Consider the following 19321-nt stretch of genomic DNA (forward strand, 5'->3'; position numbering starts at 1 on the left):
GATTTGCACCAACGTCTCCTTACTTCCCTATCTTGCCCTTCTGTTAAGCTCTTTCTTCACTCAACGTGCATTTTTTTTTCATGCCTTGTATGCACCCAGCAATGTTCTAGGGCAAAGGTAAGCACATTTTTTTTCCTGTAAAGGGCCAGATAATAAATATTTTAGATATCATAGACTAAGTGGTCCCTGTCACAGTCATCTCTGCTATTGCAGTTTGAAAGCAGCCATAGAATATACATAAATAGTTGTGACTATGTTCTAATAAAACTTTATTTACAATAACAAACAAAAACACACAGAGGACAGGGCAGATTTGGCCCACGGACTGCAGTTTGCTGACCTCAGGTCTAGGTGATGGGATATCAAGCTGTGTTTTGTGGGTGTTGCCTCAGGGGCCAGGGGAAAAATGGGTGAAGCCTGATGGAGGGCTCTGCTTTGATTTCCCATAAATGTGCATTAGCTATGGATTTAAAAGTGGGGGGTGGCTGCTTAAAAAAGACAACACGGTCCTCTCTGGATAACTCCTGGCTCTCTCTCAGGTGAGAGAAACAAGAGGGTACCTCCCATCTCCCCAGAGATAAGGTGACACATCTGGAATCCACATCTGGAATCTGGGGTCAGTATAGAATCCACCTGGAATGCAGTGGAGAAAGGCAGGTAACTACAGGGGTTTTGTCGCCTGCAAAGGTAGGGATTTCTCCAGCACTGCAGCTGCTTATCCAGAGGTGGGCTTTCCACCGGTCTGAGGCTGGAGAAGGCATCAGATGGGACGGAGGAGCCTACACAGCTTCAGGTTTGAGATTCTGTGACTCTGCACAGAGGTCTTGGGGTGTAGGGACAGGCTCCTTCCAGGAGGAGGCTGCCACCGTGACCTGTGGGCTGTTTGAGACACACTCAAAGCCCACAGCTCCATGATCGCCCAATTCTAGCCTCGCATACCATCCCAGCAACAAGGGCCTTAGAGGTGATCCAATCCATTTTACAGAGAGGGAGAAAATGAGTCCCACTCAGGGCGAGGCATGCCCCAGGTCCCACAGCCAGCCCGAGGCAGAAGCGGGGCTCCAATCCAGGCCCCCTTGCTTCCAGGCAGGCTCCTCCCATTACAGGAGCCACTCCCTCGCGAAGATGCGAAGGAGAATCAGGCTACCCGCTTCTGGCCTCCCCTCCCCTTTCTTTGATCTGTCCTACTTACGGGACCTCCCAGCTCCAGGAGTAACAGAAAAGAAGTAAAACAGGAGGGAAGTCAAGTGAAAGACAAGAGAATAAGTAGAGAAGAGAAAACATAAAAGGAACCCGGGCAGAGCAGAGGAAAGCCAGCCAGGGTCAAGATACACAGACACAGCCTCTGCAGTGGACATCTGAGGGCGTCTCCCCTCTGGAATCCATTCCCAGGCCTTCTGGGTTTGCTTGGGGGTGGACTTCTTCCCTTACTCTCCATCTATGTGGTTAGGATAGGGCTGACTCTACCCCTGGATTCAGGCCTGGGCACGTCTCCCAGAACTATCCGGCCAGAGACTGTGCCCTTTTGGCACTGGTGCTCGCTTTAGGGACGTGCATGAAATTCAAACCAGGCCAGTCAGAGTCAGTGAGATTCCATTTTTGGTCCTCCATCTAAGTTGTTGGGTGCAAGGCACCGTGTCTTATCACAGAGGTTGATTTGCTGATCATTTTTTCAGCCTGTTTGTTGCCCCTTGGGAAGGAAAAGCCTACCTGAGAATAGGGATGGAAGGAAGGGTTCAGCCCCTGGTATCCTGGTGACTATTTAAAAGCTGGCTCAATGGGGTTGGGAAAAGCCGAGGTTTGGAGCATTTGCCTATTTCCATGGTATAAATTCTCCTTCAACGGCTAACGTCAACCTACCAACCTGATACCCTTGAACACACGGTTAGGAAAGGATGTTCACAATTTGCTTTGGTCCCAACACAGTGCCTTCAGCCTGTCAGTATCTTTTGTGTCCCTGCATCCCACTGGACCTGAAATCAGAGGTCACTAGACTTTTCCATTAGATGAACCAACGCATTCCCTTTTGCTTACGCCAATTTGAATTTTGTCTGCCACTTACAACCAAAAGGGCCGTAATTTAGACCAGTTCGCTCACCCTTTTCTGTTACATTACACTGGCAGTTCCAAACCAGCCAATTCTCCCAGTAAAAACCATTTTCTTTCTCACTTCTTGGTCTGAGGTCTCCTGACTTCTCGTTGTTTAAGCTCAGCCAAAATAAAAATGGGCACCAGAAAGAGATGAATTACCCTTCCAACTAAGTCACTGTTTGGGAACTAATTCAGAACATCGAGTCTGATTTGGGGCCCCCTAGACTTCCCTGGGACCACTATCTTCTGGAGATGTCTAATCGTGCCAATGACGGTGCTTTCGATCGTGAAGATTAACCTTCCTGAGCCTCTCTGACATGCAATTAAGGGAAGCATAATCGCATCTAAACAATTTGAATTGGATCTATTTGAATAATTTAATGTACACCTGCAACATTCAATCAATATCTGCTCCCCCCTTGCCTTTTTAAAATAATTAACTTTGTAGAGTTAAGTTACTCTAATTTCCAGCAAGTCTGAAGTGACAAAAGTTCAATTGGTGAAGTCTCAGGGGACAAGATTAGTATCTGCTCTTCCGTTCACCATCTCAAGACTCCATGCATTATTTGTAATTGGTATTAGCGACTTTAAATTCTGATTAATTACAGGAGAGCCTGTTCTCGATGCAGAAACAAAGCCACAAGTCGGGGAATAATAGACCCAATTATTCCCAGGTTGGCTCTCCGTAATAGATTTTATTATCAAGATAGCTCATCTCAGAGGCAGACGCAAAGAAACCCATTTCATCAGACGATACCACCTCTTGAATGGAGACAAACACATTCACGGTTTGGGATAAAGGCAGGTTGGAAGAATTCCATCCCAGAAACGAGTCTGGGGCTGTGGGCATGGGGTCCCCTGTCCCCTTTAGGACCAAGTTTCTTTTGTAGAGAAACCTTTGTGGGGAGACAGACAGGAGCCTGTGGTGCCCGGAAGGGGGTAGTGATATAAATATCCACATTTTCCCCTGTCAGCTCACTGAGAATGCAGGAGGCCAGAATGGGTGGGGAGTGAAGCAGTGTGAACAGTGAGTTTATAAACGTGTTGGGTCATTTTGGATCACACTGAGATAACGGGGCTGTAATTAGGAGAGCTCTCTCCCCATCAGGAGAACCATAAAAGGTATTATTTATACCCTGTTCATGGCCCCAAATGCCCTCCATATGGAATGCCTTTTTAAATACTTCAGTTCCCAGCCAAAATAATTCATCTTTATGCTCTGAAGTTCATAGCCATTTGCGGGAGGAAAACATAGAGAGGTGTATGTGTGTGTGTGTGTGTGTGTGTGTGTGTGTGTGTGAGTGTGTGTGTTTCTTAAACGAAACCCTTAACTCTGGGTTTGGTGAATGCCTCCGGGCAAAGTGGTGGGAGGGGGCTGCATTCTCAACACAGGTTGGAAACATGGGTCCTTGGGTGACCAAGAAAAAAAAAGACGAGAAAAAACGAGAACAAATGTGAAAACCAAGGCCCTCACCAGGCGTGGCCAGGTTCTCAGAAGACAGGAGGAAGTGGACAAGAGGGAGAGTAGGAGGGGCGGACGTGACAGGCAGAGTTAGGACATGGCGTGAACTGCTTGCTCTAGTCTTTCTGAGCAGATGGGATCAATCGTACCCATTTGACACACGAGGCCAAAGAAGTCCTTCTTCTGATGGTGAAGTCCTACTTCTGATGGTGAAGTAGTTCCACTTTAAAAACAAAAAAAGTGAATGTGGGGCACCTGGGTGGCTCAGTTGGTTAAGCATCCAATTCTTGATTTTGGCTCAGGTCAGGATCTCATGGTTCATGGGATCAAGCCCTGCATTAGGCTCCGCACTGATAATGCAGAACCTGCTTGGGATTCTCTGTCTCCCTCTCTCTCTCTCTCTCTCTGCCCCTCCCCTGCTCTCTCTCTCTCTCAAAATAAATACATAAAAATTTTTAAAAATTGTCAGCGAATGATGAGATTTGATTTAAGAACCTAGGACCCCAAACCTACAAATCCTCCTAACCCTGGCAACCCCACCCCAAGGAGACTCCAAGCCCCTGGCAACGGCTCCTATCAGCTTGCACAGCTTATCGCTAAATGTTCAAGCACTTTGCAGGCCAGTTGTCAAACACAACTGCCATTAAAACACAATGAGTGTAAACTTACAATCAAATAAATCATGAAGAACAAAAAAAAAGGAACAGAGCCTCAAAATGCATTGCTTCCTAATAATTGCAGCAACATTTTACTCTTGGCCAATGATTTTGAAGTGTCTCATCTCTAGCCTGTGTGTAGGGCGGCTCCCCATTTCCACATTCAGTGACGTCATATTGATGGCTTGAAGTCAGCTCTAGGGGGAGATTTGAGAACACTACCAGGATTCACCTGCTCTGGAGAGCTGGTTGTTAACACGCTCACTAGCACATGACGGCTCCAAGTTTTTCTCCTGCCAGTGCCTTCCCAGATCCACATTCATCGCAACCTGCCGCTCACATCAGTGGGAACTCTTCTCCTAACAAGGGGCAGGGAAACCCCCCAGTTCAGAAGGGAGACAAGACCCTCACGGCTAGCCCATAATCTGTCTTAGGCCTCACATTCTTTCCCCTCCGCCACCCCAAAGGTGGAAAATATACCCCCAAGTCACACCAAATAAATAATTCATGGGCCATATATAATTGATGCTGGATTTAACAAAAGGAGAGCCGTAAGTGGTTGCCCATTAACTATTAATGATTTTGCCCGGGCGGCTGACAAGCCAGGCTCAGAGAGGAGATCACACCCATGCTCCCATGTTTTATTTAAACATTATTAAAAGTACACAGTCTACAGCAATATCTTTCATTCCACCCAGAATTGGGTTGTGCTGTGAAGTTGCCACTGGGGCCAGGAAAAGTTGGGATTGGGTTTTCCTGGACTCCCTCCTGTCTTTTTCCTCCGAGGGTAGGGAGTTAAGCTGCTTCCTCCTCCTGCCCTGAATTCCTCTCCTTCTCCAGTATGTTTGTGACCTTGGGTACCTCACATCACACCCCTAAACCTGTTTGATCGGTGGGATCAATGAGTGGGGAGTTCATGAGCATTGCCTTCAGAGTTATTGTAAGGGTGATGTGAGGGCAGTGATCTTAGTTGGGGGCGCTTCTGTTCCCAAGGGCACATTTGGCAATGTCTGGAGATATTTCTGATTGTGACGACTTGGGGTGGGGGATGCCACTGGCCTCTAGTGGATAGAGGCTGGGGAGGCACCTAAATATCCTACGAGGCACAAGAAAGTGCCCCCAAGAGATAGTTATCCAATCCCAAAAGTCAATGAAGCCTAGATGACAGAATCAAAACCAATATGACTTTTTATACCTCAGGGTTTTTTTTTTAATTTTTTTAACATTTATTTATTATTGAGAGACAGAGAGAGACAGAGCATGAGCATGGGAGAGGCAGAGAGAGAAGGAGACACAGAATCTGGAGGAGGCTCCAGGCTCTGAGCCATCAGCACAGAGCCCGATGCGGGGCTCGAATTCACAAATCCAGCCAGATCATGACCTGAGCTGAAGTCAGACGCTCAACTGACTGAGCCACCCAGGTGCCCCTCAGGTTTTTGTTTTTGTTTTTGTTTTTGTTTTTAACAAATGTACTCAAATGAGTAAATACAATGTGTCTAAAACTTACTGAGTAGGAGAATGGGTTTGAGTTGATCAGACCTGGGTTCAAATTCTGATTCTGTCATTGCTGGGAAGGTGACTTTGGACAAGGTGCTTCAGCTCTTTGGCTCTTGTTCCTTTACTAGTAAAATAAGGATATTTTGCTCAAAAGGGAGGTTTAAATGAGAGAACTCGTGTAAGTGGTTAGCCTTGTGCCCAGCATGCAGTGAGTGATGAACAATCAATAGCTCCCACCAACACCACGACCATCAATCATCATGGGCATGGGATGGGAGGGAGAGTCAGCAGATTTATGATAAAGTTTAAGTAAATGGAGAATCAGAGTCAGGGGAGGGGTAGGAGAAGAAAGGAGAAAGAAAACAGTGTGACATCTGCTAAGACCGTACCGTGTGCTATCATTGGGCCCTTTTACATAAATCATCTTATTTAAGCCTCACTGCCACCTAATGAGATTGGCTGCATCATATCTCCCTTCCCCATTTTACAGATGGGGAAACTGAGGTCCTGTAATGTTAACCTAGCTGCCCAAGCTCTCTGACTCCAATCCGGTTCTCTTTCCCACCTTGCAGCAAGCTGAAGGGTGTCTCCCCAAAACTCATATCCACTGGGAACCTCAGAGTGTGACCTCTTTGGAAACACATCTTTACAGATGTAATTAGTCAAGACGAGGTCATATGGGATTAGGGTGGGTCTTAAATCCAATGACTAGTGTTCTTTTTTTTTTTGGAGTGTATTTAATTATTTGGAGAGGAAGAGAGAGAGAGAGAGAGAGAGAGAGAGAGAGAGAGAATATGAGCAGGGGAGGAGCAAAGGGAGAGGGAAAGAGACAGAATCTCAGGCAGGCTCTGTGATGCACAGAGCTTGGTGCAGGGTTTGATCCCACGACGGTATGATCATGACCTGAGCTGAAATCAAGTGTTGGCTGCTTAACTGACCGAGCCACCCAGATGCCCCCCAATGGACTAGTGTTCTTATAAGAAGAGGAGAGGACATGGAGGGAGAGAGGAGAAGAAGGTCATGTGAACACAGAGGCAGAGGTTAATGTCATGTTGCCACGGCCAAAGAACACCCAGAGCTGCCAGAAATTGTAAGAGGAAGAAAGGATTCTCCCCTAACGCCTTCAGGGGGACTGCGACCCTGCCAACACCTTGATTTTAGACTCTGGCCTCCAGAATGGTGAGATCATAAATTTCCACTGTTTTGAGACAACGGGTTTTGGGTAATTCGTAACAGAAGCTCTAAGAGGCTAATACGCATTCACACGAGTTAAAGCAATTATTTGAGGGAATGAGAAAGAGAGAGAGACGTAATGTGTCTGCCCTATGCAGGTGGCCGACAGGTAGGAGCTGAAGAAGAGGGCAGCTGTAGAGGAGAGCAGGTTCAGGGTGGGAGGAAGGGGTTTTGTGGCTGGCACTCAGGTCAAGAAACAACACGACGTTGGGTCCTTTCATGCTGGAGTAGAACGCTCGAGGTGCTAAGAGGCAGATGACCAAAGGCAGAAGGATCTACAGAGGCTCTGGGAAGGAGCTGGGATTTGGTCCTGAAGCCAGTGGAGAGCCGTGGAAGATTTCTCAGCAAGAAGAGTAACCCAGTAAAGACGTGTCCCTTCTGGAAAGATCTTCTGCAGGGATGCGTGAGGGTGGAGGGAAAGTGGGGAGACAAGTTGGAAGGTAACTGTGGAGCCCCAGACCAGAGGGAATGGGGCTTAAATAAAGACAGAGGAAGCAAGGACAGGACTGGAAGGGATGGATGTTTTTGTAAATAGCCAAGTAAATTAAAACAGCAGGTCTGGCCGCTAAACTGTGTGAGCCAGAGAGAGAGACAGGCCACTGGGATTTCTATCGTGGGTCACTGGGGAAAGTAAGCAGAAGTCCAACCTATGTTTTTCCAGACCTGGGGAACTTTTGAAAAAGACCGTTGACTCAGGGGAAAGTTCAGGGTAGGAGTCAGGCCAAGGTGCTAGGGGGTAAACCCAACAGGTGCGGTCTCCAAAACAGAAGCACGTGCTGCAAAGCAGGCAGAGAGCAGGGCTCCCTGTCGCCAGGAGCCTTTCCAGCTGCCCTTGACCTCCCTTGGTAACCCTGTCCTGGGGCTGAGGTGGTTTCCCCTGGGCTCTGTAACTATTGAAAAACAGCAGGACATAAATCCGCGGATGAGCTGTCTCATCGCTCCCATGACAAAGGGACTTGAATGATTTGGAGCCAGAATATTCTTTTTCTCCATAATGGCTCCTGGAGTCGCCAGGAATAGTACATTTACTAAAATTAATGGCAAAACCTCATTTTTCTTTTTTCCGGGAAGAGAAGTTCCATCGGCGGGGTAATTGATCCTGATCTGGACGTGCCGGTGTGCCAGCCAGGGGTGTAAATCATTCACGCGAAACAACTCACAGCCCTTTAAACCAACACCAACAGTGACAAATGGAGCAGGCTGGGACAGGCGGAAGGGAACACGAAAGGGAGATCCATCAACATCCTTCCCACTTCTCCCCAGGGCCCAGAAGGTGGGATCTTTTGAGGGGTGTCCCCCAGCAGAGGGATTTTTCACCAAGATTGGGCTGAAAGGGCAGGGTTGTGTCACACCCATCCTACCTCTGTCACTCCCAACTCTGCAGCCCTGGACCAAGCCCCTCACATGTGTGCCCCTCCACCTTCTCCACCTGCTGGACTTGACATGTACATGAAAAAAAACCATGTCTGCAAAGGGTCTAAGCACGGAATGTCCAGTGAATGAATGAATGCACGCATGCTTGGTCTGGGGAGTTAGAAAAATTCATCCTAGGGGCGCCTGGGTGGCTCAGTCGATTGAGTGTCTGACTTCAGCTCAGGTCACGATCTCATGGTTCGTGAGTTTGAGCCCCCCCCATCGGGCTCTGCGCTGACAGCTCGGAGCCTGGAGCCTGTTTCAGACTCCGTGTCTCCCTCTCTCTCTGCCTCTCTCTCTCTCTCTCTCTCTCAAAAATAAAAATAAACATTAAAAAATTTTTTCAAAAAGTTAAAAAAAAAAAAAGAAAATTCATTCTATCTCTCCCAGGGAGATTTGAACTTAAAACATGGAAAGCAAAAGGAGCAATGCTTTACTCAAAGGAACGGCTGGCAGTGACAGTGGCCATGGTGTCAGCTGGCCTTCTAAGAATCCCCCCAAACCCCAGTGCACAGACACCTTGCTTTGCCCCATCACAGAGGGATACACGAAATACATGAATAACGGCCTTTGCGATCTCTCTCTAGTCCGTGTGAGCTCCTTACGGGCAAAAGTGTGCCTTGTTCCCTACAGCCCATGCGAAAAACTAAGCGTACCTCTTGCATGAAGGAAAGAACCGGAACCGTGACTGCCTTGCAGGCTTTTGGTGAAGTTGGTTAGGCAACACATGACGTGGAGCAGCCGTCCCCTCGTCTCACAGGGAGGGGACAGAGGAAGGCACGCGCATGAACCTGGGGAGGTGAGGTCACAGCCAAGAAGCCTGGGGACGCACCAGGACACCACACTGATGGGGCAGGGGGGGGATTGGGGTGCTTAGCATCAGGGCGCCCTCCCCCCCCCCCCGAGATGCATTTGTTGGGCACTGTGAGCATCTACAAAGCAGACGCTTTCCGATTCTCCTGGCTCCCCACCGATGCCCACCCCCCGTGCCACGCCCACAGTTGGTGCCACGCCCACAGTTGGTGCCACCCCCACAGTTGGTGCTGGATAGCCAGATGTTGGTGAATAAATGGTAACAAGAAATTACGACATCCTCTCCTCGCCCAGTGGAAATATCCCAGGGCCCACAGGCAGGGAGCGTATTTGAAGGCAAGTAGGTTAGTGAGTTTGGAACATCCACTGTTAGGAAGCATCTGTCACCCTGACACTGTCCTTTGAGCCTTGCTAATCCACAGAGTCATGAAAGAAACAAGCTATGCGGGGTCACGGTAAGAACACACGGGCTAAGCAGGAACACGCCCTCCTTTCCCGGGGTGGGTTGAAGGGTGGCCCCCGAAACCCGGAAAGCCTCCTAGAACCCGGCAATGCGACCTTATTTGGAAAAAGTCTCTTCGTAGATATATTTAAGGTAAGGATCTCAAGATAAAATCCACCTAGATTTAGGGATGAGCCCTAAAGCCAATTGCAGGTGTCCTTAGAAGAAAAAAGGCAGAAGAATATTTGAGACACACATCCACGGAGAAGGCAAATACTGGAGAGATGTGGCCACAAGCCCAGGAATGCCTGGAGCCACGAGAATTTGGAAGGACAGAGAAGAATTCTCCTCCACAACCTTCAGTGGGAGTGTTGGTGCTCCTAATACTTTCATTTCAGGCCTTTGACTTTCGGGATGGTGCTAGAATAAACTCCTGTTGTTTGAAGCCACTGAGTTTTTGGTACTTTGCTAAGGCAGCCCCAGAAAATACACTGCCCAACCACAGACACACCAAAACAAAGAGCAGAATTCAGTCTTGGTAAATTTATGTAGCATCTTGCAATCGGAAAGCGGAGAACCATACAGGTCTCATTTCGGCAAACACACAAGCTTTGTGTTTTACAGTTTTTTGTTTGTTTTTATTTTGGTTCCTATATGGGGGGGGGGGGTGGGGAGTGCACTATAATCTTTTCAGCATTTCAGGGCCTTTAAAGATTTTAAGCTGGGGTGCCTGGGTGGTTCAGCCGGTTAAGCATCCAAATTCGGCTCAGGTCATGATCTCACGGTTCGTGGGCTCGAGCCCCACATCAGGCTCATTGCTGTCAGCATGTTAGCGCAGAGCCTGGAGCCTGCTTCGGATTCTGTGTCTCCCTCTGTCTCTGCCCCTTCCCTGCTCTCACTCTCTCTGTGTCTCCTGTTCTCCCTCTCACTCCTTTCCCTCCTTCTCTTCTCACTTTCCTGTCTCTATCTTGTCCCTGGAAATGGGGATAGAGACAGGAAAGTGAGAAGAGAAGGAGGGAAAGGAGTGAGAGGGAGAACAGGAGAGCAGAGAAAAGGGGAAGACAGCCACTATCTGATCTGGCTGGCACGCCTGGGGGTCTGGCCGGTTAAAGAAGACATCAGAGAAGATGGGCTGGGACGTTCTCTCGCTTCCAGCCAGACATGGCAGGTGGGGAACTCAGCTGCATGAGAAACAGGGCTGGTGAATGAGGAAGTCATTCTGTCAACTGGAGGAAAGAGCCTTTCTCTCTCCCTGGCCATGGGAGGCAGGGAAACTGCCAGTTATGGGGCTTGGGGTTTGTCTGGGAACCTGGGTCTCTGTGCGGAGCCTCACCTCCCCCCACACAACAGCCTGCTTGATGGCTTGTCAAGGGCAAAGCTTATGAGAGTGACACCAGCCGTGGCAGGCAGTGGCCCGAGAAATATACTCGCTGCAGGCGGACAAGTGGGCGAGACCTGTCACAAAACCAGAATGGACAGGGCGGGAAGAGATAAAGACCGTGATTTAGGGACCTTCTGGCCAAGCCTTGGCAGGTGGTGGGTTGTCTCAGTGAAGGCTCTATGGTGGCAGGCAAAGGGGGTGCCAGATGTCTCCCGGGTCACAGAAGCAGAAACCTGGAGTTCTAGGGACATCAGACCTCATGGGGAAAAGGAGAAGCCAGCTCTCTGAGATGCTCTGTGATCCATGCAGGGAACCATTCTTAGAAAAATACAGTGCATGATGGGAGAAACCTTCCCATGGGGCAAGATACAAATTCTTACCTTTTTTCCCCTTTTATCTCCCTATGAAATTTAGTAAAATGCCAAACTCTACATTTTATTTATTTTTAATTTTTTATTATTTTACTTTCTTCCTTTTTTTTTTTTTGTCAGGCTAGGAGACAAATTTTTAAATCACACCAGGGAGCAGAGCACGGTTTATTCAATAAGAACACAGACTACAGAGTTGGACAAGCCTGGGTTCGAATTCTTACTAGCGTGTGTGTAGCCTTGGGCAAGTGTATGTACCACTCTGAGCCTCCATTTGGCGCGCTGCTGTCTCCTTGCCTCAGTTTCCCCAGCTGCTAAGTGGAGATAAGAATAGTACCTACCTGGAAGTACTTTTATCTTTGCTGTTGCTGTTATTAGCCCAGAAACAGCTCTGACAGTTCTTAGATGTGACATTACACTAGTTATCTCACCCCTTTGGAGCCTCAGTTTCCTCATCTGTAAAATGGGGATAATAATTCTGACTTCACAGGGCTGTTATGAGGATTTTACGATATGGGTGTTAAGACGCGATGCAAGCTGGGCATTTAGTCAATGTTGATTCATTCCTCTTCCCACGAGGCTTTCCTGCCTTTGGAGTGGAACGCACGAGGCAGGAAAAGAAAGACTGGAATCTGACATGTACACGTGCTGGGCGGCCCATCCAGCAGCAGTGAATGCCATTGGCCCACTTGGGGCTGCCCCCAGGCTCTGCAGCCAATAGCAGCGTGGATCCTCCGCCCGGCCCCTTCCGGTGTCTCCCTGCTTCCCAAAGGCCCAGACCTGCCCCAGGGGGCTCAGATTCAGCAGGCAGCGGGCACGCCTGCGCCCGAAACCCTCCATCGCAGGAGAGCCAGCGTTGGGCACTCACCAGCTCCATGCACCTGCGGCTGGCCTCCGCCTCCCGCCGCACCAGCTCTTCCATGTCCGCCTTCAGCTCCTCCAGGCGCCGCTGGTAATACTGGCTGCTCTCCCGCTGCTGGGACTCAGACTTGGCCGCCTGCGTGAGCTCCTCGCCCATCTTGATCAGGCTGTCCCGAAGCCGGATCACCAGGACCTGGAGGCAGGCGGTGTGGAGAGCACACATGCACCGTGGAGTTAGAGGCCAGGCGCCCGAGACAGGGGGCTCCGGCAAGAGAAATCCTTTGCTGAGTCTCCCTGCCCTTGTATAAGGTAAACAGGACGACAATCCCGAGTTCTGATACCGAAACAAAGAATTTATTTTAAAAACCTAGCAAACGAGGGGCGCCTGGGTGGCTCAGCTGGTTGAGTGACGGACTTTTGATTTTCGGCTCGGGTCATGGGATTCTCTTTCTCCCTCTCCTGCTTGTGCTGTCTCTCTCTCAAAATAAATAAATAAACTTAAAAAAAAAAAACCTAGCAAATGATAATTGCTATTCAGAGAGGCAGCCTAGCATACAGCTGAGCACCCTGGCTTTGAATATGCCCTAGGTTCAATCCCCCAACTGCCTCTTCCTGGCTGTGTGACCTTAGGCAGGTTATTTAACCTCTCTGAGAGACAGAGATGATGACAGTATTTATGTCCTAGGGATCATGTCAGACTTGAAAACGTTTAAGTTCTGCAGAAGGCTTAGTTCAGTGCCTGGCACATAGAACGTTCTAGATAAGAGTTGGGGATTATTTAAAATTTTTTTTAATGTTTATTTATTTTTGAAGGAGAGAGAGACAGAGTGTGAGTGGGGGAGGGGCAGAAAGAGAGGGAGACACAGAATCCAAAGCGGGTTCCAGGCTCCGAGCTGTCAGCACAGAGCCCGACACAGGGCTCGAACTCACGGACCGCGAGATAATGACCTGAGCCGAAGTCGGAAGCTCAACCTACTGAGCCACCCAGGCGCCCCAAAAGTTGGGAATTATTACTATTTACAGCAGCCCCCATCATTTTACGAAGATGTGCAGTGGGGAGAACACTACGCTGGGAAATCAAAACCCCTTCCCCAGTATGGATTTTGGTCTCCCAATTTGTAAAGTGAGGAGGTTTTGGTCAGATAAGGTCCTTTGAGCCTCAGCTCTAATGTTTTATGGCATTTTTCCCTTTCCAGGGGGAAAAGCCAAGAGGACACAATGAAAAAATAGAGAGAAGAGAGCTGTGGGCATCACCAGTGCTACAGAAAACAAACCCAAGTGCTGTTTTGCAGAATTCATTAGTTGGCCAACATGCCTGCTGCCAATCGATTCTGATGGGCAAATACTCTAGTGTTGACCTAAAAGGGAGCCCACATGAATATTTCAGGTCCTTGAGCAAGACGCTGAGCCCCTCTCCAAATCTGAGACTGAATCATGGTTTAGAAGAAAAGTGTTACAATTCAATTGCCCTTCGCCTTTCAAATGGAGTTTGGTAACAATTTCAAAGGGTGGGGGGGGGGTGTTAAAAGGAAGAAGAATAGTTCTCAAAAGGTGTCCCTGAGGCCTGGAATTCTACTAAATTCAAGTCACAACAGCAGAGGGGAAAGGGAATTTGGATATGGAATCTGCCACATAAAGGGTTTTTTAAAATCATAGTTTTATTTTATTTTCTGCTATTGCTTGCCTATGCTAGATTCAAGCAAACGGATATAGCCTGACATTATATAAACTTAAAGTGTAGTAGATCAAAGTTCCATGGTGATCTGCAGAGACAATTATGCCTCGAGGGATCCCTTGAGCAGCTCCGAGAAGCTCTGAGGGTCAAGGCAAAGAAGGATCTTTCTCCATTCTTCATATATCGCACACAGCCTTCTTAGAGACAAAGTGCCCAACGGGGGATTGGAAGAATGGCTCAAAGAGAGGAACGCAGCCTCAGCCTCGCATTTCTAGATGGACCATCGTCCGGTGGCTAAGCCAGCTGACTGCGGAGAAATTACAGCCTGGGACCAGGGGAGAGTGATGATCCCCGGTCCATCTACTCCTGTCACTGACACTAAACGGCTTTATCTTGAACAGGTCCCTCGACCTCTCTGCCGACACCTTGTAGTTCATTCGGTGAGGCCTATCCTACCTTCCCTACGGGGCTGTGGCGAACATCCAGGGGAGTGGCTAATGACAAACAACTTTGACAGTGGTGACGTCCAGGTCGCTGGCCTGCAGAGCTAAATGTGAATGTTGTCGCTGAATCTCACCCCAGCCCATCCACATCTTACCTGCCCTGCTCAAGGTCCAGCATCAATGTCACCTCCTCCTGGAGGCCTCCCTGATTCCTCAGCTTGAAAAGACCTCCTTGCCCCCCAAACCTCACAGCCCTCTGTCCATATTATGGGTATTTATGTACCTATTTTACTCACATCTCCTACAAAACTCCATGTTTCTGAAAAGCAGAATCTGCTTTGTACATCTGTCTTTCATGTGCCTAAAACAGAGCCTGGTACACACTAGGTGCAAAATAAATTTCTGCTTAAAGTGAGTGTTGGGTGCATAAGTGCATGAGTGGTCAGATGGGGACAGGCAGAACGGGATCGATGGATAAAAACACGGACAGAGGGGTCAAGGTCTGAAGAAAGGGAAAGAACAGAGGGAGAGAAGAAAGCATGGAGAAAGGAAGGAAGAAAAGACATAAGGAGGGTGATGGATGGAATGATGGCATATGGACGTGGATGGAGATACATAGAGGTGGGTAGGCGGGATGGATAGTTATCTGTGGGACCGTGTGGTTGAAGGAAGGCAGAAAGGAGGGAATGGGGGAAGCAACACGGATGAGAGACGGGTGAGGAATGTGTATCCAGAGAAAGGCATGCGTGGATGGAGGGACGGTCCGAGGACGGACGGAGCTTACACGAAAGCCCCACGGCTCTAGGCACGAGCAATATTCACATGTCCACGCATACCTCAAATCTCTTAATCTGCACTTTCTGGAACTCCGTCTTGTTCTCCAGGTCACAGATGACTGCCTCCTGCCTGCTGACAATGGCTCGATCCACGGTGGACTGTTCCAGGTACTCGATGCGCATCTGGGCCACCTGCAGCTGGGAACGAGCCCAAAAGATCCATTGGCCACCTGCTGGCCCTGAGTCCCAGAATGGAGACATATGCCGGACTCAGCCCCAGGCCCATTGCCACGGCCTCCTTCCTGGCTCTGGTGATACATGTTAAAGACACAAGTGCCAACTGCCGATCCCCTCAAGCCAGACCCTGCCCCTGCGTCTCAGATGCTGGAGGTGATGTTTCCCGTGTCTTTCACGTCCAACACGAGACTCAGTCAGTGCTTTGCTTACCTCCTTTCCCTGCTCTGCTAAGGGGGCAAAGCCAGCGTGTGAGCCGCGAGCTTCGGCACCCAAGGACGCAACCAAAAGTGGGCCTGGGAGCCAAGCACATATACCAGACTTCAAAGCCAGGCTCTGCCACTCTCCAGCCGGATGTACCTGGGCAGGCCGGGTCCCTTCCATGAGCTCATTCTTTCTTTCTTTTTCTTTTTCTTTTTTTCCTTTCTTTCTTTCCTTTTTTTTGTCTGAGGATTGAAGGCGATTAGCGCCTGGTATATGATTAATACCCAACAGATGCCTACTGCTGCTATTATTTTTGTGGTATTTGGTATTACTCATCCCCATGGACATTTGCTTGAGGTTCTGTCATTTTGACAGAAGCTCTAAGCAGGCACAGGCAACAGACCTTAGAAGCGCTTTGAGAATCCCATGGATGATAGCAGCCCTAGCTAATGAGTGAAATTCAGGGGCGTTTGGAGGAAATATGGCTTCAAAGGAAGATTTCACAAAGGACAATGGTCCTGTCTTGCACAGACCATCCCTTTCCCCTTGGAACCATTTCTCAGAGGGGGAAACTCTTGCACTGAATGGCTGATGAGTTTCACTGCACAGGGCGTCTTTGGATGCCACACTGGCATGAACAAAAGTCAGCGTGTGTGTGTGTGTGTGTGTGCGTGCGTGTGTGTGTGTGTCTGCTGGGATCGTTCTCAACTCCTTTGGTGCACAACCGAAGTTGAGTGAATGGATGAATGAATGAGTGAGTGACAGTTTCCGGGATCCAAACTGGGAGGTCCCAGAGGGAACCCTTCCTTTCGTCTCCGCACTGTGGCGGCTCTGAGCACATACTTGTTCTTGAAGTTTCTGTTTCTCCTTCTTGGCTTCCTCCAGCTGCAGCTGTAGTTCTTGGATCTGCCCAATGTCAGTAGCAGACTGGTGAGACAAAAAAAAAAAAATGTCACCTTGAGGCTTTGCGGGGAAACTACTGCTGGAAATCCCTTCTCCCCACCCCCAGATGTCTACGACTCTCAGAACCTGTGACACAATGGCTCGTTCCAGAAAGTTACTGCTCACATCCTTCCGACATTGTTCGTCTCAATGTCTGCTGAGTCACTCCCGTTATATAAGCCGATGGCTTTGGTCAACTGCCGGCATGCTGTTCTATACCCTTGAGAGCCCAGACAGAAATGGGCTGGCCACAGCGGTAGGGCCATATACTGAGGGAAGAGAACTCTTGCATGTCAAGTGACTGGGATTCTAGACTTGGCCTTGCCCTCTCTGCACCTCAGTATCCCCATCTATAAAATGGGCTGATAGTCTCTGCTTAGCTCCTCCATGTAGGGTTTGCTCAGAGATTAAATGCGGTGGAGACTATAAAGATCCTTTAAAAAAAAAAGTAGAACCAAACTTTTAAGCATGATTATCTCCAAAGAGAGGGATTCCAGGGGGAAGGCAGAGCCCTCACTTTCTATTTCCTGCATGTTATGTATTATGTAAATTATTTATAATGCGCATAGGAGTACACTGCTTTTGTAACTGATCAAATGAAGAAATTTCCCTTCTGACCCCAAATAGGTGTGATTCACAAAGGTAGAAGATGGCGTAGGCTATTTTGGTGATGGCTGTTTTAATGTTGATGAAATATATCAGTGGTTATTTTTGTTACCATTATTCCTTGTTTAGCAGAAATTCCCACGGATCCCATCTTAGTAGGATGCACCTGAAGCCTGGTAGGCACTGTACCACGGGTTCCCTCTGGGGTACAATGTGGGGATGATGCTCATTACTCCTGGAGGGGCTATCTTCCCCGTTATGCAGATCAGAAATCTGCCAGGGATGCCCTCACTCATCTGTCAGCTCCACCCCCAAGCCTCTGCCGTGCCCCAGCCTGCCACTATGCCTCCTGATTGCCTCCTGGGTCCATCCCTCGCCCATGTCCACTCTGCCTCCCCAGTACAAGCCAGCCACAGTCTTCATTCATTCACCAGCTGTTTACTGGGTGCCCTATTCCACACCAGGCACTCTTTCTAGACTCTGGGATCCAGCTTAGGACAAGACAAGTGCGTCCAGGCGTGGCATCCTGGCTGATCCTCTCTCTCCTGCTCGTGCCCCTGAAAAAACTTGCCAATGATTCCCATCACACAGAGAGTAAAATCCAAACTCATCTCGGCCCCCAAGCCCCTGCTCTGCTGGCCTTGCCAGACTCATCTTGCACCACACTCCCCTCGCTGGCCTCCTGCCAGGCTCTCAAATGCACCATCCCAGGCCTTTGCATGTGCTGTTCCTTCTGCCTGGAACATTTCCCACACCCCTCACTATGCCACTCAACCTCACTGACTCCTGTTCCTCATTTGGATCTCCATCTGAGGGCCACCTCCTCAGGGAAGGCTTCCTTGACCTCTAACCTCAGTCAGGAGTCCCAGAACCATGTTCATTTCCTTTCTGGACTGTCAGCTCAGTTTGCAAACATTCCCTCTGTTCTGGGTGATTATGTGAGAAGGTCTGCCCAGCTCATGAAACTGGGAGCCACGTGCACGCAGGAATGGGATGTGCTTTTGCCCAACATGGCATCCTTGGCATTTGACACGGTACCTAACACATGATGGGGGCACAGTAAATATTAGATAAATGAACGGATATCTCAATAGATGTATGGAGTGGTAGATGAATAGATGGAAGGGTGAATGGATAGGTAGATGGGTGATGAATGGGTAAGTGGGTGGAGGGAGGGATGGATGGATGGATGGATAGAGGGACAGGTGAGTGGCTGGGTGGGTGCGTGGACAGATGGGCGGGTAGATGGGTGGATGGGTAGATGGGTGGATAAAATGAGGATAGGTGGATGGGTGATGAATGGGTAAGTGGGTGGAGGGAGGGATGGATGGATGGATAGAGGGACAGGTGAGTGGCTGGGTGGGTGCGTGGACAGATGGGCGGGTAGATGGGTGGATGGGTAGATGGGTGGATAAAATGAGGATAGGTGGATGGGTGATGAATGGGTAAGTGGGTGGAGAGATGGATGGATGGATAGATGGATGGATGGATGGGTGGATGATGGATGGATAGATGGATGGATGGATGGATGGATGGGTGGATGGATGGATGGACGGATGGATGGATGGGTGGATGATGGATGGATAGATGGATGGATGGATGGATGGGTGGATGGATAGATGGATGGATGGATGGATGGGTGGATGGATGGATGGATAGATGGATGGATGGAGGGATGGATAGGTGAGTGGCTGGATGGATGGGTGGATGGATGCATCAATGAGTGGGTAAATGGGTGGGTGGGTGGGTGGGTGGGTGGATGGATGGATGGATTTTTAGATGGATGGATGGATGGATGGATTGATGGCTGGCTGGATGGATGGCTGGATGCATGGATGGATGAGTGGCTGGCTGGATGGGTGGATGATGGATGGATTGATGGATGGATGGGTGGATGGATGGATGGATGGAGGGAGGGAGGGATGGAGGGATGGATAGGTGAGTAGCTGGATGGATGGGTAAATAGGTGGGTGGATGGTAGATGGGTGGATAAAAATTGGGGATAAGTGGATGAGTGGACCAATGAGCAGAAGAATGGTGGATGGATGAATATTTTGATGGATATATAAAAAGGGCATGTGGGTGGGTGAATGTGTAGATAGATGTATAAATAAATCAAAACTTTTCTTGGTGGAGATGTCTTCCCATAATGGATGCCCATCTGAGGGTGACGTCCTTCTCTTTCAGGACCCCACAAAATTTCACAATCCCTATTTGTCCTTGT

General features: G+C 49.0%; 1 protein-coding gene across 3 annotated transcripts in view; it reads right to left on the reverse strand.

Moving 5' to 3' along the window:
- The window catches only part of MYO18B (myosin XVIIIB), a 258450-nt gene that overhangs the window by 59342 nt on the left and 179787 nt on the right, over positions 1-19321 (reverse strand). For all 3 annotated transcript variants that reach the window (XM_006938537.5, XM_045041734.1, XM_045041736.1), the window contains 3 exons: positions 16393-16476; positions 15172-15309; positions 12225-12410 (listed from right to left, as the gene is read on the reverse strand). In XM_006938537.5, the coding sequence (XP_006938599.3) occupies positions 12225-12410; positions 15172-15309; positions 16393-16476 (408 nt within the window). The remainder of the gene's footprint in view (positions 1-12224; positions 12411-15171; positions 15310-16392; positions 16477-19321) is intronic.

The sequence above is a fragment of the Felis catus genome, chromosome D3 (assembly GCF_018350175.1).
Source record: "Felis catus isolate Fca126 chromosome D3, F.catus_Fca126_mat1.0, whole genome shotgun sequence".
Lineage (NCBI taxonomy): Eukaryota > Metazoa > Chordata > Mammalia > Carnivora > Felidae > Felis > Felis catus.